This window comes from Myxine glutinosa, chromosome 5, assembly GCF_964187855.1.
Source record: "Myxine glutinosa chromosome 5, kmMyxGlut1.1, whole genome shotgun sequence".
NCBI classification, from domain to species: domain Eukaryota; kingdom Metazoa; phylum Chordata; class Myxini; order Myxiniformes; family Myxinidae; genus Myxine; species Myxine glutinosa.
This window is the reverse complement of record NC_136265.1, coordinates 128,991,433-129,015,249: the sequence shown is the minus strand read 5'-3', so window position 1 is coordinate 129,015,249 and position 23,817 is coordinate 128,991,433. Positions and strand designations below refer to the sequence as shown.

The 23,817-nt window shown below is 45.8% G+C and overlaps 1 protein-coding gene across 3 annotated transcripts in view; it reads right to left on the bottom strand.

Moving 5' to 3' along the window:
* Positions 1-23,817, bottom strand: part of AP1G1 (adaptor related protein complex 1 subunit gamma 1) — an 89,104-nt gene continuing 65,287 nt past the window's right edge. For all 3 annotated transcript variants that reach the window (XM_078778684.1, XM_078778682.1, XM_078778683.1), the window contains exons 20-22: positions 21,478-21,638; positions 8,411-8,509; positions 1-1,550 (exon numbers count right to left, since the gene is read on the bottom strand). In XM_078778684.1, coding sequence (XP_078634810.1) covers positions 1,449-1,550; positions 8,411-8,509; positions 21,478-21,638 — 362 coding nt within the window. In that variant the 3' untranslated portion in view covers positions 1-1,448. The remainder of the gene's footprint in view (positions 1,551-8,410; positions 8,510-21,477; positions 21,639-23,817) is intronic.

Here is a 23,817-nt window from a genome sequence, read left to right as displayed (position 1 = left end):
TTCATAAATGTATTTTTATTTCTTGTGGCAAATCCACAGCATAATGGTAACGATCTGTAAAATACATCATCCCTCCAACCCCATTCAATCACACCTCTCTTCGAACGCCAAAACATACCAGTTGCAAAATCCAAGGCAAAAGAAAATACATATATAGCAGTAGCTTCACGTAATTATTAACATCTATTCAAATAACTCTTTTGTCTCTCTCTCTCTGTCTCTATCTCACTTTTCTCAAAAGCGTACACCAAGTATAATACAGAACATTAAATCTCAGCTCTGGAAGAGACTTCTGGGAATCCGTTTTAAACCTCCGGGAAATGTTTCGGTCACAGACACGACGCCCGCCAAAGGAAGGAGCTTGACGTCTCAGAAGGTGCTGCATGGGGGGGGGACCGCACCGATGTTTGAACGTGCACGGCCAGCGGGCGATTTAACTGGCCTGGCACGGCGAGGCGGGCAGGTGGTGTTCCATCCATGAAAGTCCCGTCCCCCTACCCGGCGGTGAAGCAGCTTACCGGCGTTCAATTTGCTTCTCCAAATGAGAAAGAGTAGATCTGTCAAATGCATGACTTGGATCCAGAACAAACTAAATTAACGCGACTCAGACGGACCAAAACAAAAACAAAATAAGGAAAATATGCAGGTGGCCATAAATTTACAAAAAAAAAAAAAAAAAATTACATCAAAGCCAGAAAAAGAAAATGAGAATCAAACATTGCACTGAGCTCGCCTGCATCGCCAGCCTCAGATCACCAGTCTTCCCCCACCACATACATTTGTCGGACATGGTACGGAGAGACCTCCTGACGCTTGCGAAACATTTTGGGTACAGTAATGAATTGCAGTAAATATTGGGGGGCGGGGGGGGGGGAGAAAAATAACTTGGAATTGGGAGGAGTGGGAGAGCTATGTTTTAAAAAACCCGCACTGCTCGCTGATCCTTCAGCAAACAGCCAGAGTTATACTATTGCCCCGACTTGGAACAACCGTGCAAAAGGGGTTTTGTCAAGAGTCGTCGGTTAAGGCTCAAAAGGTGGAAAGCCACGAGGAGGGAAGTGGGAAAGATGAGCTAATCGAGAGAAGACTTCTTGGGGTTTGGTTGAAAAGGTGGGGTGGGGAAAAGGGAGGGATGAAGAGCCAGTGGGTATAAAAGAAAACCAAGCATGGGATTTACAATTTCAAGAAATCAAAAAGCCACAGTAACTTGCAGCTCAGGCTCAGACTTCACATAATAGCTTTGGACATCCGACGTGGAAGAAAACCACAGGTCAGAGGTGACCTTGAAGGCCGAGAACAGCGGCTCGGCCCTCCGCCAAGACCCAAGCTATGAGCTGCCGGCAAACTCGGCCACACGTGCTGAAGTCGATGACACAAACTTCCCAGAAAATAAATGACAAACTCTGTACCAGTCAGAGCATAATGGACGGGTGCGCAGGTGCTGGCCTTCACTGCCACGACTGCGGTGGGAAGTTGTTCACTTCTCCAATCTCCTGCATGGATGCACCACGGTGCGTGTATGTCAAGCGTAGACGCATTCTTAGCTGTTGCTGTGGTGATTGGGGAAAACGGAGGGGGGAAGGTCAGTCGTTAAAAGGAAACAAGCTAATGATAACCGACTGGTATATTGAACAACCCACACAAGACTGACACCCATATTGTCATGCATTGTTATTACAAACAAGTTGGCTTTTTCAAAAGGACAAGCAGAACAAGAGTTCCGAGGTACTGGACTCGGCAAAATAATACAAACAACCCGAAATGCACTTGGTGGAGCACATAGCTCCACCAGGCTGAACGGGTTACGTTTTGTATCCTGCTGATTGGCCGGAACAGCATCCGGACCGGAACCAAAATCGTATCAGCTTCTTCTTGTCACCTCACCAATACATCCACCACGATTTGCCACAACACGTCCATGACTTTTGAGACATCATGCTATATATTGTTGCGGATATGGGATTTACATCCATCCATATCCGCTTGTAAATATTCCCCTATTTCCTCAATACTTCCCAACTATCCCCAATCCCCCATTCCCTAGTCCCATTTTCTGTAAACAACACTCTGTAGACCCGACCTTCCCCTATTTCCCCCATTAAATGTCGCACCCAGGTCCACCGCATCTCATGTAGACAACTATAGGACATCTTGCTAGTTATTCTTAGTCTATGTCAGTTAAGGACTCGTTTCCATTAATTCTGACTCTTCGTTGCACCAGAATGTGATTGTATGGCACCGTTAGGAAGTTTAGGACCTCCCAATACCTCCCCGCAGCTCTTCCTCACGGTTCAACAACAACAACAACAACAACAACAACGGCGGCGGCGCGGGGAGTGTGCGTCCTCACTCCGGCTTGGTTGGTAGGGGGTGTTGGGAGTGCACCATGCCTTTCCAACGAGCCGCCATCGAGCATGTGCTCGACGGGGTTACCAGGTAGGGGCTCGCTGTCAGCTCCTCGTCAAGGGCGGAGCCCGGTAACCCCCGCACCCAATAGAAGCGGCGGACCGATCCCATCTGGGGCGGAGCCAACGAGCCGAGGGCGTGTCACTCCCCGCTGAGCATGCGCAGGAATAAGGGAGGTGACGTAAGATGCACGCAGAGCTGAAGGAGAAAGGACGCACCCTCCGAGCGCCGAGAGACCTCCCAAAGACTGAGCTGTATCCTGTCCCTGAGCCAAGGTGCACCTTGTGCTATCGACTGCCTGTCCTTCCCTGCCATCAATCCCTGTGTAAGTCAGTCTTCTTCCGTTTGTCTGTGGTCTGTCTGGGCTCGATAAGATTGTGTCTAAGTGCCTATCTCTTCTGTGTCTTTACCTCCTTACCTTGTAATCTACCCCTTTTCTCCACCACCAATTATATCCTCCTCCGGAGGTCTTGAGAACTGTACCCCTTGTGTCGTTTCATTTATCCCAGTCGTTGTGTCCTTTCTAAATCATTGATTTAGCATAGCGCGATTTGGTCAACGTCGGGTGGAATCGGGGGGAATTGTTAGGTCGCGGCAATACCACCGCTCGGTAAATAACATCTAATCCGCGATCCGTAACAATATATACAGACTTGGCATTTAATATGGAATTTTTTTTTTTATTGACTTGGGTTTACTTTCTTAACTCAGAATATCAATCTGGTGAGTTTCTTTTACACTTTGGTGATTTATTTGTTAAAAGAACCATGTCACTGATTGTCTGTCGCAGCAAGAAGTCAACAACAGGATTATATCACAGGTGGCGCGGCAAAATGTACAGACAGGTGCATTTGATGATTGGCTTCACAGTCGGGTATACAAGGGTTGTTGCGTTCTGTATTAGTGGAATACAACTGCTGCACGTCTCCAAAAGTTATTGCCGCTTCCTCTGGAGATGGTCCGTCAACTCGACAATGCTGTTTGTCATGGAGTGGTGGCTTTACGAAATTACGACATGAAACAGCGTGCAATTGCTCGGCAGTATGGCATCACTCGAGGTCAGGTGTCAAAGATCCTGAAACGAAATGCTCAGAGGGGTGTCCCTACTCCAATACCGAGGCCAGGACGTCCCCACAGAACCACAAGGAGGGATGATCGCCAGCTGCACCGGTTAGTCCGCAATGGCCGTACCAAGTCAGCTAATCGGTTTAGGGCTGAGTGGCAGCAACTGACAAATGTGCCTGTATCCAGAAGGCTAGTCAACCAACGACTGGTTCAAGCAGGCTATCGTGCCAGGCGTCCCCTGAGAAAGCCACGCCTGACCAGACAACACCGCCAGCGCCGATTGCAGTGGGCCAGAGAGCACCGTCAATGGCAGCCAGTACACTGGAATCACGTGATCTTCAGTGACGAGTCTAGATTTCTGGTCTATCGTCAAGATGGCCACGTCCGAGTGCGCAGACAAGTGCATGAAGCCGACAACAAAGATTGTATAGTGCCAAGAGTCCAAGCTGGAGGTGGTGGGGTGACCGTTTGGGCTGCTTTTCATGCAGGGGGCAAAACTGACCTGGTTGTTCTGAATGGAAACCTGAACCAGTTCAAGTACAGGGCCATTCTGGAAGAAACATTGCTTCCATTTGCTCGTGCAGCCTTTCGAGGAAACTTTGTCTTCCAAGATGACAATGCACGGCCTCATCGTGCTCGCATGATCCAACACTTTCTTGCTGACCGTGGTGAAGAGCATATGGAGTGGCCTGCCATGTCCCCGGATATGAATCCGATAGAGAACTTGTGGGCAGAATTAACGCGTCAAATCGACAACTTGGACCAGCAGCCCACCTCTGTGCGTGAATTGCAGCAGACTATTGTCACTGCATGGCAAGCGATTCCTGTCCAAACCTTGGCAAATCTCGTGAACAGCATGCCTCAACATGTACGTGCTCTCCTGAATGCTCGTGGGTGTTACAAGAAGTACTGAACTGTAATTTTACTGTCCGTAATCCCAGACATAATTTAACTTTTGTTAAAAAATTTTTTGGCTAATGTGCAAAATAAAGAGATACTTCTGGAAAACGTACAGAAGTTTAACACAGTACTGTCCATGAATTGAGTTCGATATCAGTTTGCATCACTTTCAAGGATCAATTTATTTGTTTCGAAATGTCAAATGTGGTTTTTGTTTCTTTTAAAGGTCACATTAACAAAATCTAGAATAATTTCAACATAATTCCAATGAACTTTTGGTTCTAAGTCATCTTGAAAAGTAAGTTCACCCCCACAAAAAAAAAATTCCATATTACAGACTTGGCATTTAATATGGAATATTTTTTTTGTGGGGGTGAACTTACTTTTCAAGATGACTTAGAACCAAAAGTTCATTGGAATTATGTTGAAATTATTCTAGATTTTGTGAATGTGACCTTTAAAAGAAACAAAAACCACTATTTGACATTTTGAAGCAAATAAATTGATCCTTGAAAGTGATGTAAACTGATATCGAACTCAATTCACGGACAGTACTGTGTTAAACTTCTGTGCGTTTTCCAGAAGTATCTCTTTATTTTGCACATTCGCCAAAAAATTTTTTTTAACAAAAACAAAAGTTAAATTACGACTGGGATTACGGACAGTAAAATTACAGTTCAGTACTTCGTGTAACCCCCACGAGCATTCAGGAGAGCACGTACACGTTGAGGCATGCTGTTCACGAGATTTGCCAAGGTTTGGACAGGAATCGCTTGCCATGCAGTGACAATAGCCTGCTGCAATTCACGCACAGAGGCAGGCTGCTGGTCCCAGTTGTCGATTTGACGCGTTAATTCTGCCCACAAGTTCTCTATCGGATTCATATCCGGGACATGGCAGGCCACTCCATATGCTCTACACCACGGTCAGCAAGAAAGTGTTGGATCATGCGAGCACGACGAGGCCGTGCATTGTCATCTTGGAAGACAAAGTTTCCTCGAAAGGCTGCACGAACAAATGGAAGCAATGTTTCTTCCAGAATGGCCCTGTGCTTGAACTGGTTCAGGTTTCCATTCAGAACAACCAGGTCAGTTTTGCCCCCTGCATGAAAAGCAGCCCAAACGGTCACCCCACCACCTCCAGCTTGGACTCTTGGCACTATACAATCTTCGCTGTAGGCTTCATGCACTTGTCTGTGCACTCGGACGAGGCCATATTGACGATAGACCAGAAATCTAGACTTGTCACTGAAGATCACGTGATTCCAGTGTCCTGGCTGCCATTGGCGGTGCTCTCTGGCCACTGCAATCGGCGCTGGCGGTGTTGTCTGGTCAGACGTGGCTTTCTCTGGGGATGCCTGGCACGATAGCCTGATTGAACCAGTCGTTGGTTGACTAGCCTTCTGGATACAGGCACATTTGTCAGCTGCTGCCACTCAGCCCTAAGCCGATTAGCTGACTTGGTACGGCCATTGCAGACTAACCGGTGCAGCTGGTGGTCATCCCTCCTTGTGGTTCTTCGGGGACGTCCAGACCTCGGTATTGGAGTAGGGACACCCCTCTGAGCATTTCGTTTCAGGATCTTTGACACCTGACCTTGAGTGATGCCATACTGCCGAGCAATAGCACGCTGTTTCATGCCGGAATTTCGTAAAGCCACCACTAAATGACAAACAGCATTGTCGAGTTGACGGACCATCTCCAGGGGAAGCGGCAATAACTTTTGTAGACGTGCAGCAGTTGTTTTCCACTAATACAGAACGCAACAACCCTTATATACCCGATTGTGAAGCTAATCGTCAAATGTACCTGTCCGTACATTTTGTCACGCCACCTGTGATATAATCCTGTTATTGACTTCTTGCTGCGACAGACAATCAGTGACATGGTTCTTTAAACAAAGAAATCACCGAAGCGTAAAAGAAACTCACCAGATTGATATACCGAGTTCAGAAAGTAAACCCAAGTCAAGGAAAAAAATATATTCCATATTAAATGACAAGTTTGTAAATGCAAAGTCTGTATGTGGGATGTAAGTCGATGTGTCGGTTGATGGAGTTTTCATCAGAGTACCAGGCCTCGATAATCTCGCGGTTCACTCTCAAAGAACCTATGCCAAGGATGGTGGTCTGATTCCATGAGAATGTGTGTTGGTGTGTGTGTGTATATGTGTGTCACAACCAATGACAACCTGTCTTGTCGTCTTACAGCACGTTGGTGTTCAGTTAGTCTTGTGGTTAAGCGTTTGGCCCACATAATTGGCTTCACAATCTTCACATTTTATGTTGTGGATGACATTCTGTCAAATTTGTTCACCTGGTCTTTTGGCCTTGACAGCTGTGCTCGTAAGGATGTTTGTGGTTTGTAGGTGAAGTTGATGTTGGACTCGCGTAGAATGCGGCTTGTGGTTTCAGAAGTGTGTTCTATGTATGGAAGCGCCACCGTGCGTGGAGGTGTGGTTGGATTGTTGTTGTTGTTGGATTTCCGGCGACAAGATTTGTTAAATTCATTTGGGGAGTGGTTTTCTCGCAGTAGTTGAGTGACGTGCAGCATTTCCATCCGGCGTTGTACATGATCACTGCAGTGTGTTTTTGCATGATCTACTAAGCCACAGCCTGGTGTTGGCTTAGTGGTTAGGGTGAGGCTTGGGATCCGAGGTTTGAATCCCGGTCGATCTCTGAATTAACGCCAGGGTGGTTGACTCAGCCTGTCATCTTTCCGAGGTCGGCAAATTGAGTACCAGTTCACTGGTAATTCCCGGTGTGTCGCAAGAGGCGACTAACAGGGTTGGTAGCAGGAAGAGCATCCGGCTGTAAAACATTGCTTCAAAAAGGGGACCACGGTGCCCGAAAAAGGCCAATCCCTGCTCTGCGGGGATAAATGGCCTCCAAAGGTGGTTCTACTAAGCTGAGAACACAACTTATTTTGTGGCAGGTGGGATGGCCACTAGGGTAATCTAATACTTTGTCTATGTTAGTAGATTTACGGTACACCTGTGTGTGTAGCTTGCCGTTTCCGTCCCTGGAAAGATGTACATCCAGGAATGGTAGAGACCCAGCTTGTTCTACTTCACATGTGAATAGTATTGCTGGTCATGTTGAATTTATCTTTGTGGAAACGGTCAACATCCGCCTTCTTCATGACCACGAATGCATCATCAACGTACCGCAGACACAACCTCGGAGAAGGCTCACCATGTAGTGTTAGATCTTCAAAGCGTTGCATCACCAATTCGGCGATGAGCCCTGAGATGGCAGAGCCCATCGGGGTTCCTTCATGTTGATGATATATGGTGCGGTCGAATACAAAGTACATTGATTTGAGGCAGAGTTGAATGAGTGTCATGAGATGACCAGAGCTGAGGCGGCTGTTGCTCGCTAGTTCTTGGTCGTTGTTGATGTATTGTTCTGAGGTCTGCGTTGCTAATTCGACGGGTATGGATGGAAATAATGAAACCACGGCGAATGAAATCATTATTTCATCACTATCGATGCGGACATTTCTGATTCGGTTGATAAAATCTTTGGCGTTCTTTACATTGTGTGCTGAATGTGTTGTCAAGTGTTTGAGTCGGTGGAAAAGCCACTTAGCGAGATTGTAGGTGGGTGCTCCTTGGAGGGCCACGATGGGTCGTAGTGGGACATAGATCTTGTGAATCTTTGGTAACCTGTAGAAGCGTGGAATGACGGAGTCGTTTGGTCTCAACGTGTCCCATTCGTGTTTTGTGAGGTTTACATCCCATAGTTTCTGTATGACAAGCAGGTAACTACCACCTTACAGAAACTACGGGATGTAAACGAGCACGTGCCAATGTCCCCCGTCTCCGACCTTGTCGGAGGGGCGGGGGACAATAAAGATGGATCCCTTTGACCAAGCATCATTGGCAACTCTTCCTTACAAGCATCTGTTCTTGGTCATACCACTGTTTCACTGCACCCCTTCAAAAAGCCCTGGTTAGAGTCTTCCCCCAACACAAACTGCACAATAAATTAATTATCAAGGAGGTGAAGCAAATCAGGCATTGAACAAAAAAGAAATACCTTCTGTGGGTTGAGAACCTTTATGACTTGTGAAATACCACCACTGTTCTTGGCTGGGATCACGTTGCTGCTCGGTGAGAGAAGCTGCAGCTGGAAAGTCTGCGACAGACACATGGAGAAGATCAGGTTGAGGGCAGGGACATCAATTCAATGAGCAGACAAGCTTGACTGAACTCCATTCGGGTTATTATTACAAAATGCCAAGGATCGAGCTGGGAGCAATGACATAACTGTTGGATGAAGCAACTTGGTAATTAATGGGTTGATCCGTTAAAGGAATACAATCATGAAATTTTTGAAGAGATGTTTTAGAGGATGACATCCCTGACCCATTAGCACAAACGAAAATTTGGAGGAATAATAAGCCAGATAATCATGTTTTAAAATCGCAATTATTTTCACTTCCGTTATGCAAATGCAAATTAGTCACTTCGGTCTATTCGCATGACGTCATGGGTGCACAACTCAATTGATGGACACATCCGTCTGCGTTTCATCAGAATCATCACAAGTTATTCTGGCGTTTAAGATATCGATGTGCCAAGCTTTTAACTGTTCCAATTGTCGAGAAATTTGCCCACAAAAGTTTTTTTTACATCACTGACCCACAAAAAGACTGTCAACGTTATGCTTTGTTGTTGAAAAATCTAGGAACGACCAAATTCAACATCAAAACGTATGCTCATTCATAATATTGTGTTGTTTGAGAAGACCACTTCACGGCACTTCAGGCCGTCAGCGTTTTTATTTAATGAACATACTCGCGACCTCGGAAACGAGCCTCGGAAATTGCTGAAACACGATGCCGGACTTTTCAACACCAAATCCTACAAGGCCCCAATCACGACCCTCTACGGTTCGGAGACATAATGCTGAAATACAAAGACGGCCAAGCCTTTTTATTTTAACTATTTTTTCCACAATATTATCCTTTGCAACTTTGTTGATATCGCTAGTTGAGTAGAGACAGTCCACTAGTAACGTAGATACTACCCCGACATTATATTCAGCGAGTATAGTAGAGGTACTGCTCTCGCTTCCCTCCCTCCCCCCCAACACCGCCACTCATGGTCAGTCAACCCGACACATTTCTTTTTGATGATTTTTGCAAGAAACCATTTATCTCCCATGAAGATATATGATCAAAAGGGCTCTTCTCCTTTCTCTCCAAGTAATAAAATAGCCTCATCTGGACTAACAGTCATGCCTTGAGGTTGTAGGCCGTTGCTGATTTCCCCCCACCCACCGCACAGAACCACCCCGACCCCCTGTTCCGAAATAAAAAATTCTAAATTTAAGACTGGGCGATCCGGCGGACCATTGAGTAGAATGGCTCTATCGAGTTTCAGAGCAATCAGTTGGTAAACTGTTGGCTCTGTTGACTTTGGATAGGGATCCAAAGTTTCAGGGGGTAACCCCCCACCCCCCCCACTAGAGCAGGGGTTAGCCTTGCGGGCCATGACAATCTTCTCCATTTTGCCCTATTTTCTACATCTCCCTTGTTAACCCCCTTGCCCGCATTTCTTCTTCCACCACCTTTAGCCAAGTCTTTCTCGGTCTTCCCCATCCTCTACCTCCTTCTACATTCATTTCCATCACTCTTCTCAGCCAGTCACTTTCATCCTGCCTCAACACATGACCAAACAATCTCAACCTGTTTCTCTTCACAGCCTACATCACAGGCTCTATTCCCATCATCTTTCGCAATTCATCATTTGTCTTCCTCTCTCTCTCAACGATACTCCACACATCCACCGAACCATTCGCATTTCTACCCTTTCCAGCCTTCGTTGCTGCTCTACGTTCATTACCCATGTCTCGCTCCCAAAAATCATAACACTTCTCACACATGCAGCATACACCTTTCCCTTCAGCTTCAACGACACTCCCCTCCTCGTCAGCACGCCACTCAGTTCCCAAAACTTCTTCCATGCACATCTCACTTCAGCAACCGTTGCGAGTCTGATCCACCTTCTCCATTCAGCATGTCTCCGAGGTAGCAAAATGTTTTCACACCTTCCAGCTTCACGCCGTCTCCAATATACAACTCAACATTTCCTCCATCTGCAGCTCCCTCTGTGTACACCTTACACATGAATGTAGCTGCCACATTGGTTAAGGACCTTCTCAGACCACTACATTTTTGTTGAACCCACTCAGCGCACATTGTACATTGAATGGAGTTCACTCCGACACCCTTCCTGCACAAAGCACATGGCCACTTCCCAGTTCTTTCCACCTCACCACATGCTTTAGCACTTGCCATCACCTTCGTCTTTCCGATATTCACCTTCAGACCTTTTGCCTACATACATTCCTTCCACTTGTTCATCTTCTCCTTCAGTCCATCCATACTCTTCCCAATCAACACCAGATCATCTGCATACAACAACTCCCACGGTAAACCCTCCTTTACGAGATGAGATGAGATGACCTAAAAATAAAAAGTCATTGATTGTTTGGGATATTATTGCTTTCAGCTTTTCGGTCTTCAGCTTGCAGCGCTGTCCGCCTGGCCTACTGGCTAGTATTGTGCCATTGCAGCATAACCGTCGATACCTGGGCGAGACTTACTTATTGTTCTGTCTGCCCCGCGATTAACACCTCTGGATGAGGAATTGCCGTAACGGTTTTAACTCCGAGGCGTGTAGCCGAAAGTGGCAGTTGGTCCATCACGCGCGGGTGAAGCAAACAAGGTGCTTACCTGGACAAAACACATGGGTTGATTCCCGAAACCCACAACAAAGAAACACGGCACATAAAATGCAACACAATAATGATTTAATAACAGTCAAGCACGGCAAAATAAAGGTTAAAGAAGAAGAACCACCTTGAGGCCATTTTTCCTCGCACAGCAGAGGTTGGCCTTTTTTGGGCACCGTGGTCCACTTTTTTTGAAGCAATGTTTTATGGCCGGATGCCCTTCATGCCGGCAACCCTGTTAGTCGCCTCTTGCGACATACAGGGAATTACCAGTGAACTGGTACTCAATTTGCCGACCTCACAAGGATGACAGGCCGAGTCAACCCTCCTGGCGTTAATTCAGCGATCGACCGGGATTCGAACCCAGGATCCTTGGATCCCAAGCCGGCACCCTAACCGCTAAGCCAACACCAGGCTGGCAAAATAAAGGTTGAGGTAAAATAAATCCTACTTCGAGACGTCTCCACTCAGACACAAATACAGACAAGAGGAAAGAAAAATAAAATAAATGTTCTTTCTTGTCAGCCGGAACTTAGCTATGCTCTCGACGAGCACTTTGGTGGAGCCGGTCGACGAGAGGACCACGCGTCGAAGCACCCAAAAATGGCACTGTCAATCACGCAAGCACACCGAGCCATGCAGCAGGCAGCCAAACGTCTCCCGCCCAATCCCAGGCCAGCCAGGACAACATGGCCCCCAGCTCCCCCGAAGAGCACCACAGACCAGCAACACTTCCTCCTTTGACTATTCAAAAGTTCCACAAAGGCTCCAATAACACTTCACAAGCGCACGCGGGTCACAGCCATCCGAGAGACAAAATAGCAAGAGAGAGAGAGAGAGAGAGTCTTCTTCTTCCTGCTCTCAAACCTTCTCTCTCTAACGTCACTATCTCCAATCGCTGAGCTCCGTCGAATCGCCCCATGGTCTTGCTAGACCAATGACGAACCTCGGGGCGTGGCCTTTTTCCTTACTCGGTTGGTGGGCGGGGTTTAGCCATCGATCGAGAATGTTCGGCTTCAGTCAGAAATTCTGCCGGTTATGGTGGGTTAATAGATGGTTTTGCATGGCCGGCCTTGTAAATGATTGTAAAAACGTAGGGAAAAATCACAGGGAACAATCACAGACTGGGGAAAACGAACTTAACCCCTATCAAGATAACACCGCTCCACCCCCCCACCCCACCCCACCCGTGTGAAGACACATAAACAACCTTTAGCTCCAGTTTCCCTACTTAATACATTGAGATGTCTCCTACGTGTCCACGGGCGATGTCTATATGTCCACATATGGACGATGTCCCAGGAGTGAGCCATAGATCCCTCACATCTTGGATGATGTGCTGTTGCCTTCGTGAAGCCTGCACCGCGCAGTCTTCCATAATGTTGTCCTGTCCAAATTGGCCCGCAGCACGGCTTCACAGTCGCTATGGCTTAGCCTTCAAGTTCGGCTACTTCATAGCCTCAACTGACTGTCGTATAGTTTCATTTTACCCGCCTCATTTTTTTTACTACTTCACCACAGTGGTCTAACTATTGAAACTGCTGCTGGGAAGGGGGGAGAGGGGTTTTTGGGTGAATGAGTGGTGGGAGGGGGGGGAGGGGTGGGAGGGGAGGAGGGGTGGGGTGGGGGCGGGTGGGTTGGGAGAAACACCAATGTCTCTGTCCTTTGATTAAACCAGTCAGCGAAGTGATGGGCAGGCTTGGAATCAAAATGAGAAAAGTGTCACAACCTGCACAGAGCAACAGCAAAAGGGGGTACTGTGCAGGATTTGTGGCTGAAAAGTGTCGGTATGGCATCGTGTTTCAGCAACTTCTGAGGGTTGTTGCCCAGGTAGTGAGGCTTATTGCCCATTGATCAAATGGTCAGATTTCTCGAAGTGGTCCTCACAAACAACATGATATTTTAAATGAACATATGTTTTGATGTTGATTTGATGTTGTTGATGTTTGGTCGTTCCAAGGTTCTTTAAACCACAAAGCACAACGTTGACAATCTTTTTGTGGGTCAGGCATGCAAAATAAATAAATTAATAAAACACTTCTGTGGGCAAATTTCTTGACAATTAGAACAATTAAAAGCTTGGCACATCGGCATCTTGAAAATGAAAATGAGTCCGTTTGAAAACACCATTATCTGGCTTATTATTCACCCAAATTTTTTTGTGCTAATGGGTCAGGGATATCTTCCTCTAAAACGTATCTCTTCTAAAGATATTGTGATTATGTCCCTTTAAAATTCCATTTGAACCCTGGTCCATGCTGGAAGGGGTGTGGAGGAGAAGGAAACCAGGATAAAATCTCCCAAGTGTATCCATTATCAACCAATAACCTTGTAATTTGCAATAGCAAACTGGGGTCTACCAATGTCGTCGTCCTGTAAACAATTCACGTACAAATTGCTCCACGAGCTCGAGATCAATGCTAAACAAAAAAGTTTAAAAAAAATGATTAACATGCTAATTAATACAAGTCCATCTTGATTTGCCCCGTGTTACAAGTTGAACAACAAACCTTTTGATAAATAATTTTATTCAACAAACAAAAATAAACAAATAGAAAGCATGCACTCAAGGGAGGTTCTGACTCACATTGTGATGTTTGTCTTCGAAAAAGTCATCATGTTTTTTCGTGATTTGATGAACTATAACAGGCCTGACACAGGTGTGTGAAGGTGAAGTGGATATTATTTTATTCACATACAGTATGTAATGAACGAGCGTTTCTTGTATTTTAGTATGTGAGTTTCACTGGAAATTAGTATTACCACAGGAATTGCGGTTTGTTTGTTTTTCTCCAAGGGAGAAGTGATCATTTAAAAAAAGGCACCAACAAAGCTACACAAGTATTAACTTATACTCGAACTTAAGCGTCATATCTCCATCCTTGGGGAGTGGGAAAGATGGAGGAGGGCTGCAGGTAGTGGGAAAAAAATCTATTTTGTACCGATGACCAGCCCATGAGAATGTATGTAAAGTTTAAACGAAATTGACAAGGCAACTGTGACTTCTTTGAAGAGGAATATAACAACGTGAGTCAGCACCTCCCTTTGATGTGCTTCCTATCTCTGCTTGGCACTCGAGTATTGCAATCAACACGTCTGTGTGTTTGTCTGTTTGTCGGCAGAATAACTCAACAGTGGCCATCTATAATTGCCATTGTCAAAGTTATACTCGTCCGAGACATTCACGATATGTAACGCTGTGCCAAACTTTGCGATTGCCGCCACCCTAATTCAGTTATTCTGCCGACAGACATAAAAAACAAGAACAAAACAAGTACAGATGCATTCAAAGTACACCGCCCCATGCCAAATAAATAAATAAATATCCTCCAGCATGCGGCATTGCCGGGGCACCTTCAGCGCCTGGCGATGCCGCCGTACAACACATAGAGATGATATTAGGAGGGAGAGGTGTACAATAATTTATTAATTGCATAATTAAAGTAAATAAACATCAATCGTAAAATAATAATTTCTTAATCAATTGGCTGATAGCATACGTAAACCGCCAGCATTTCATCCAAAGCTGTAACGTTCAGAAAAGTAATTAAATAATTAATTAATCGAATAAATAAATAAATGATTACTTGATAAATCAAAAATAATTAATCGATTAATTGATTAATCAATAAATCAAAAATACCCTTCACAGCCAAATCACTTGGTCATTGTCATGTCCAAATATCAGCTTCCTAACTAAAAAGGTGCCCGAGATATTTCCCAGATGAGAAAGAAAATAAATAAATGCTACAACAACAACAATATGCATTTTAAAGGCCATTTTCCCTACTAGAGCGGGGGTTAGCCTTGCGGTCCCCATGACAATCTTCTCCATTTTGCCCTATTTTCTGCATCTCCCCTTGTTAACCTCCTTGCCCGCATTTCTTCTTCCACCATCTTTAGCCAAGTCTTTCTCGGTCTTCCCCGTCCTCGACTTCCTTCTACATTCATTTCCATCACTCTTCTCAACCAGTCACTTTCATCCTTCCTCAACACATGACCAAACCATCTCAACATGTTCCTCTTCACAGCATCAATCACAGGCTCTATTCCAATCATCTTTCGCAATACATCATTTGTCTTCCTCTCTCTCAACGATACTCCGCACATCCGTCGAACCATTCACATTTCCACCCTTTCCAACCTTCGTTGCTGCTCTACGTTCATTACCCATGTCTCGCTCCCATAAATCAAAACACTTCTCACACATGCAGCATACACCTTTCCCTTCAGCTTCAACTACACTCCCCTCATCAGCACGCCACTCAGTTCCCGAAACTTCTTCCATGCACATCTCACTCTAGCAACCGTTGCCGAGTCTGATCCACCTTCTCCATTCAGCATGCCTCTGAGGTAGCAAAATGTTTTCACACCTTCCAGCTTCACGCCGTCTCCAAGATCAAACTCAACACTTCCTCCATCTGCAGCTCCCTCTGTGCACACCTTACATTTGAATGTAGCCTGCCACACTGGTTAATGACCCTCTCAGACCACTACATTTTTGATGAACCCACTCAGCGCACATTGTACATTGAATGGAGTTCACTCCAACACCCTTCCTACACACAGCACAGGGCCACTTCCCAGTTCTTTCCACCTCACCACATGCTTTACCACTTGCCATCACCTTCGTCTTTCCGATATTCACCTTCAGACCTTTTGTCTCCATACATTCCTTCCACTTGTTCATCTTTTCCTTCAGTCCATCCATACTTTCCGCAATCAACACCAGATCATCTGCATACAACAACTCCCACGGTAAACCCTCCTTTACGTTCTGAGCCAGCACCTCCATCACAGCTACAAATAGTAGTGGACTTAGTACCGACCCCCGATGCACTCCCACCTTCACCTCAAACTCACCACTGTTCCCGTCCTTCGTCCTTACAGCTGTGCGCGCTCTTTTGTACATTGCCATCACTACTCTGATCAACCATTCCTCCCCTCCTAACTTCCTCAATGCCCATGTCAATACTTCACGTGGAACGCTATCGAATGCTTTCTCCAGATCAACAAACCCAAGAAACAACTTCTTCCTCTTCTCCATGTACTTCTCCTGCAACTGCCTCACAATGAAAAGCGTGTCTGTCATTCCTCTTCCTGGCATAAATCCAAACTGCATTTCGTCGATCTTCACTTTCTTCCTTATCCTCCTCTCCAACACCCTTTCCAATACCTTCATTCCATGCTCCAATAACTTTATCGCTCGGTACGAGCCACACCCTAGAGCAGGGGTCGGCAACCTTTTTGACATGAAGTGCCAGTTTGAAATGTTCTTGTTAATTCGTGTGCCATATCAACATTAAGTTCAACATTAAGTTTAATTATGACACCACATCAAAAAAATATTTCCAACAGACATGGAATTTTATTCCATCCATATAGGCCATATGCATTGCAACAACATTTTAAAGAAACATTTACCGAACATCTACCGAACCTTGAGTACCAGTTCACTGGTAATTCCCTGTGTGTCGTAAAAAGGCGACAAACAGGGTTGGCGGCAGGAAGGGCATCCGGCCGTAAAACATTGCTTCAAAAAGGGGACCAAAAAACAACAACAACCACGGTCCCCGAAAAAGGCCAACCCCCGCTTGTGGGGAAAAATGGCCTCTAAAGGTGTTTTTTTTTACCGAACCTGAACCGCTTCACTGCAATTCCTGTGGTAAATGTGAGCGGGAGGCCGTACCGTCAATCAAACTAAATAAGACAGGCCGCGTGTTACGAGAAAAACTACTACCCCCATTTTCATTACTACCACCCCATAAAAAAAACTCAAAATAATGACGAGATTAATATTAAAACGCAGAAGGCAGCCTGAATGATAAAGAGTGGAGATGCAACCGCTGACCACCGGATGTTAACAACAGTTGCTCTTACAGCACCTCAGGTTGCCATGAACGGCGTATCGGAAGGCACCAAGCCTACATCTCCTATTTTATATCTACGATTATTATACAATTCAGAATAATGATGAGATTAATATTAAAACTCAGAAACCAGTCCGAATAATAATAATGAGTGGAGATGCAGCCTCGGACCATCTGCTGTGAACAACACCACTGTTCTTACAGCACATCCTGTTGCCGCGAATATTGTGTTTGAATGCGCCAGGCTGGCATCTCATGTTGTGCATCTTTGATTATTATTCCAGTGAAAGAATTTGGAATTGGAATGGTGACTCTGCTCTGATCCATCTACCTCATCACCCTGCACAATCACACCGGAATACTATTATAGTGCAACACGCACAACAGCCAATGGCTGTTCAAGAAGTGATTTGGCATGCAGCGGAGAGGGCACTGCTTTCGCCAGTGTGCCAATGATTGCGCTGCCGCGTGCCAATGGTGGCACGCGTGCCTAAGGTTGCCGACCCCTGCTCTAGAGGGTCACCTTTCCCCTTGTATAGAGGGACGAGGGTACTCAGTTCCCAATCCACTGGAATGCGGCCTTCTTTCACCACCAGATTACAGATCTCTGTCATTCTCTTCACACCCCAACTTCCTGCTGCCTTCAACATATCTCCCACAACTCCCGTCGGCCCTCCCGCTTTTCTACCCTTCATTGCTTTTATCGCTTCCTCAACTTCCTTCTCAGTTATCTTCTCTGCCGGTCCTAAAACTCTCTGCCGGCCATCCCATTCATTCTCTGTATTCAACAGCATTTCCATATTTCTTTTCCATCTTCCTTTAATTCCGTCTGGGTCGACAACGATTTGTCCCACTTCATCCTTCAAGCAACTCACCCCCATCACATCACACCTCTCTTTCGCTATCTGCTTTGTAATCCTGAATGCTGCTTTCTGACCCTCTTCCGAATCCAAGCGTTCTCCGAACATTTTCCTACATGCGACCTGCGCCTTTGCTACCTCTTTCTTTGCAGCCTCCCTGGCTGCCTTATAACTTTCATGCTCTGCTGTTTCTGCTCCCGTACCCTTCGCCTTCTGCCACTCCTTGAACTTCTTCCTCTTCTCGTCAATCCTCTTTCCAACTTCATCATCCCACCACCATGTTTCCGAGTGCCTCGGTGGTCCTTTTGTCCATCCACATAACTCACCAACGGCTCCCAACAGACTAGCTTTCATTGACATCCAACCACTTTCAAGCTCAACCACATCATCCTCGACCCTACTCAGCCTCTCTTTTAATGCCTCCCTTACTGTCACCTCTTTCAACCTCCACACCTTCATTCTCGGTTGGTACTTCACCCGCCGAGCTCTCCTCGCACCTTTCACCCTTAGGTCGCAGACAACCAAGTGGTGCTGTGAAACAGCCTCCTCCCCCGGGATCACCTTTGTGTCCCGGAGGTGCCCCCTATCTCGCCTGCGCACCATCAGGTAGTCAACGGTTGTCGTCGACCCACCTGACGTGTATGTAACAAGCTTATTATCCTCTTTCTGGAACTGAGTATTACAAATCAACAAATCAGCTCCATCAGCAAACTCCAAAATCCTTTCACCTTCTCCATTTCTCACACCATATCCGTAACCCCCATGAACTCCGTCAAAACCATCCATACTCCTTCCCACATGTCCATTTAGGTCTCCTCCTACCACAACAACTTCCTCATCTTTCACGTTTTCCATCAGCTTCTCTATCGCACACCAGAACTTGTCCTTCTCTTCATCGCTTCGACTAACCTGCGGAGCATATCCCGAGATGACGTTCACCAAGAGCTTTCCAATCATCATTTTCACCATCATCAACCTATCACTCACTCTAGTCACACTCACCACACTGTCTACAAACTCCTCAGAAAACAGGACACCAACACCATTCACACCCTCCAGGCACCCTTGCCACATAAACTTGTATTTCTGTCCCTGCCTACCCTTCACCATTCTCACACCACTTCCCTTCCATTTCTTCTCTTGCACACAACATATGTCCACTCTTCTTCTGACCAATACTTCCACCACTTCTCCTGATCTCCCTGTCATTGTCCCTACATTCCATGTCCCAAACCTCAGAAACCGATCTCCACTTCGGGCTGTACCCTGCCCATATGTAGTTGTAATTGTCATGGTTCTCTTTTTGAGGCAATGTTTTTATGGCCGGATGCCTTTCCTGACGCAAACCCTCTTAGTTGTCTCTTACGACACGCAGGGATACGGTGTACCTATTCTAATCCAGGGTATACACTGGGAAACGTTTAAAACATGGAAGTTCTGGGGGGGTGGGGGGAAAGGGGGGGGGGGGGAGGAGGGCGGCATCAGCATCGCGGCTGCGGTTTAAACATATTTAAATAATATTTAAACAAAACCATGAAATACAATCTGGGAAACGTCTCTAAGTGAGAACGTGGATTTGAGAAAGGAGGAGCAGAGGTGGAATAAAAAACGAGATATAGGGGGCGGGGCACAAGTCGAGACGAGGAGGAGAGCGAACAAGCACGTGTCCGGGAGGAGAGAAAGAATTAATATATAATTTTTTTGTTTGTTTGTTTATTTGTTTGTTCTGTTTTCAAAACGCTGGACAAAGGGTAAGATGTTTGTGAGAGGTCGGCGGGAGAAAAGAAAATCAAAGAAACAAGCAAATACTATGAAGGTATTTGCTATGAAGCAAATACCTATACTATGAAGCAAATACTATGAAGCACGAGGCGCGAACAAAAAAAACGATTAATTACACACAAATTTGCAACAACTACAAAACCAAAACCAAATAGAAACACACAATAACACATACACAACAAAATACCCAGCTGAAATTTGACAAAGACACGAATGGGAAAACACTCAAACTTTGATGCCGTGGAGAGATCGAAGCAAGCCTCGTCGCTCGAGGGGAAGTCGGAAGTCCCAAAAAAAAATAATATATGAATGAATATAAAATATGAAATATGAAAAATATAAAATATTAAAATATGAAATAAAAAATAAATAAATGATGAATAATGAAAATAAATAAATAATAATCATTAAAAAATTAAATAATTAATCAATTGGCTAATAGAACACATAAACCACCACCATTTCATCCGAATCAGTAACGAAATATATATTTTTAGTCATTAATCTAATAATTCAATAATTAATCGATTAATCAATACATCAAAAATAGCCTTCACAGCCAAATCACTTGGTCATTGTCATGTTCAAATATCAGCTTCCCAGCTCAAAAGGTGCCTGAGATATTGCCCAGAAGAGAAGGGAAATAAATAAGTTCTTAATCGATAATAATTAAGTAATTGATCAATTTATTAATCAAAAAACAAAAACGCACTTGCTCACTTATTGTGCCGAAATTTCAGCTTCCTAGCTCAAAGGTTGGATGAGATATCGCCTGGACAAACAAACAAGAAAACAAACACCCGGAGTGAAAACCAAGTTCCCCCTTTCAGCACGCGTCATCGCCGGGCCGCCTTCAGTGGCCGGCGATGACGTCATGCAGCGCCTGGAGATGGAATATGAAAGGAGCGGTGTTCTTTTCACCAAACCCTCTCCTTCGACAAATACACTAAACAGATCACAAAGTCAGCCTTCTTTCACCTGAAAAACATTGCCCGTCTCCGCTCATCCCTCTCCTCCACGGCTGCAGAAACCCTCATCCACGCCTTCATCACCTCCCGTCTGGACTACTGCAATAGCCTCCTCTATGGTTCACCCTCAAAAATCACCAATAAACTCCAATACATTCAGAACTCCGCTGCCCGTCTACTCACCCATTCCCGGACCCGTGACCACATCCACCCCCGTCCTTTACAAGCTTCACTGGCTCCCCATCCCCCAGAGAATCCAGTACAAAATCCTCCTCTTGACATACAAAGCCCTCCATAACCTGGCCCCATCCTACCTGGCTGACCTCCTCTCCAGACACACTCCCACCCGCAACCTCTGCTCTGCTGGTACCAACCTCCTGACCCCCTCCATCCGGACCAAATTCAGATCCTGGGGGGACAGGGCCTTCTCCATCGCTGCTCCCACCCTCTGGAACTCACTACCTCACACCATCAGAGACTCCTCCTCACTCACCACATTCAAAACATCACTAAAGACCCACCTGTTCAACACTGCATTCAACATTCAACCCACAGCATTTAACCCCTGACTATCTCTTCTCCTTCTCCCTCCTTTTGCTTTAAATATTTCCCTATTGATTCTTGTCTTTTTGCAATTGTTGTTTTCATGTATTGTTATGCATTATGTTTTCCACTCTGTCAAAGCGCCTTTGGGCTTCTTGAAAAGCGCTATACAAAATAAATGAATTATTATTATTATTATTACAACAAACAAAACACGGATGTGATCATCGCAATACTCACACGCTCTTGCCGATGGCCGCAACATGAGTAATAAAACAATTGTACTTTCTCCCCAAATGAGGAAAAGCACACAAACTAAGAACTTGACGATTGCCACTTACCTTTGGGACGGCAGCCTGGAACACGAAGTCAGATACGTCTGCATCCGTAGAGTTGCTTGCGTGCAGTGTGATGATGGTGACATTGGGATTAGTGTTCGATCGCTCGAACGCAAAGTCGATCCGCAGGCCCCCCTTTTCGTATGCCACGACAGGGGGGATGGCTGGAGTGGGAAGGGCAAACACGAAGGGGAGGCCCAAGGTTACAGAAGTGTTACAATTAAAACGATTTGAGGCAGGTGGTGAAGGGGTTGAACGAGATGTTACTCCAAAATGAATTATGTAGCTCCTCCAAATAGGGAGCTTCGCATCATCTCTCATTCTTGTGTATGTTGTGGAATCCAAAGTTTTCAACTTCATCGGCAGCTTGTTCCCCAAGGTAGTGTTCTGGGCCCTGTGCTATTTCTGGTCTTCATCAATGATCTCTCCGACTCTCTGGAAAATCCTCTCTATCTCTTTGCTGAAGACTCCACTCTCTGCCGCTCCATTCCTCATCCCTCAGATCGACAGTCTGCAGCCTCCTCACTCTTTGCAGACCTGGACAAAATCACAGACTGGTCACACAAGTGGAACATGTCTTTCAATCCTGACAAATCTCACACTCTCACTATGTCTCTCCGAAAAGGCCGACTGGAAAACCCTCCCTTCTACTTGCTCAACAATCCTCTCCAAGAAGTTCTGTCGCTCAAGCTTTTGGGTCTCACTATCTGCCATGATCTTTCTTGGGAAAACCACATTTCCAAGCTGGCCTCCAAAGCCAGTCATCGACTGGGCATCCTCCGTTGTGCGAAGTCCTTCCTTGGCACACCTGAGCTCCTCACCACATACGAGGCTTTCATCCGCAGCTCAATGGAATACTGTTCCCCCCTCTGGGCTGGTGCTCCTGCCTCACACCAAGCTCGGCTTCACGCTGTTGAAACCAAAGCTTTCAGAATCATTGGAATCTCCTGCGATTAAGCTAACTCTGAGGGCCTTTCACTCACTCACCGCAGGCAGGTAGGTGTTCTTTGTCTTCGACCGACTCCTCTCCGGCCTTGCTCCCCCAGCTATCTCTGTGCTCTGCCCCCAAATATTCCTGCAGGTCGCACGAGATCTGCCAGCAACCCTCTTATGGTTAAACTGCCAAAATCTAGGCTATCTGCTCACCTTCACTCTTTCATTCCCCTTTTCTCCCGCCTCTGGAACAACTCCCCCACTCCCTTCAATCCCACTCCTCCCTCCAGGTCTTTAAAACAGCTGTTCACCACCAGCTCTTATCTTCCCCCATCCAAAACCTTGATCTTTTCTACCCCAGCTAATTCACCACAGATCCACTTTTTTGAAATTCCAACTTCTTTCCTGGAAGTCCTTGCAGTGTCCGTATGTTTTATACCTCTCCCACCTCCCTCCAAGCCCTCGCCCTCCCACATTTCTCTCGATGTCCCTGCTCTCAAATGTTGTGTTTGTGTCCCTCCCCCTCTCTCCCCATCTTGTCTACCGCTCCACTTATTTTGTGTTTTATGTGTCGGTTTGACTTTTTGTGTGATTAATGTTAGCTCTTTCACGAGCCTCGATCTTGTATACAAGAAAGAAAAAAAAGCTTTCATAAGGAAGTAGAGACACATAGCCTGTTGCTCTCTCATTACACAGGTTTTCAGCCTCTCTGTGGTCTTGCTCTCAATCCTCTGAACTCTCAACACCTGATGTACACATGCGCTCTTCAAGTAACCCTCTCTATGCTAACCCTCTAAAATCCTGACATACTCCTCCACTACACTTCTTTGCTCCAGCTTTGATCCTTGCCTCCATGAACAAGTAACACTCCACTCGTCCCTGAGCGCCTCAGAGCTTCAAGATGCAAGTACACCATCAACTAAAGTCAACTTCCATCACTACCCATGATTTATACCTGTGTTATCCCTCCCCACCAACACGCATTACTACTCGCAGGTTACCTTTCCCCTCTCAAATTTTCTTTTCTCTTCTCTCTTTTCCCTTTGATTCATCCATTTGCTAGTTTGTGTACAGCTGTTTTTCTGCCACCGCACTGTCAGTACGTTGCCCATCTTTTGGCTTAAGCACATCCGCGTGCATGCACAAAAGACTCCGAAACTTCTGCGGAAACAAAAGCACATTTTGTGGAGGCAGCATTGGCTTGCCCACTGCTGGTTAAGAAACATGTGACGCCACCTATGCATTTGCGAGTCCACAAGTCACTGTGAGAAATGTGACGTCGTCACACACATTTTTCTCTTGGGGATGTCGGGGAGGGGTTGAGAAGAATCATTAAAAAGCAAATGCAACCTCATCAAAATGGCCTGCCTGCACAGAAACTACTGGAAAATCCACAGGTTGCATTAATGG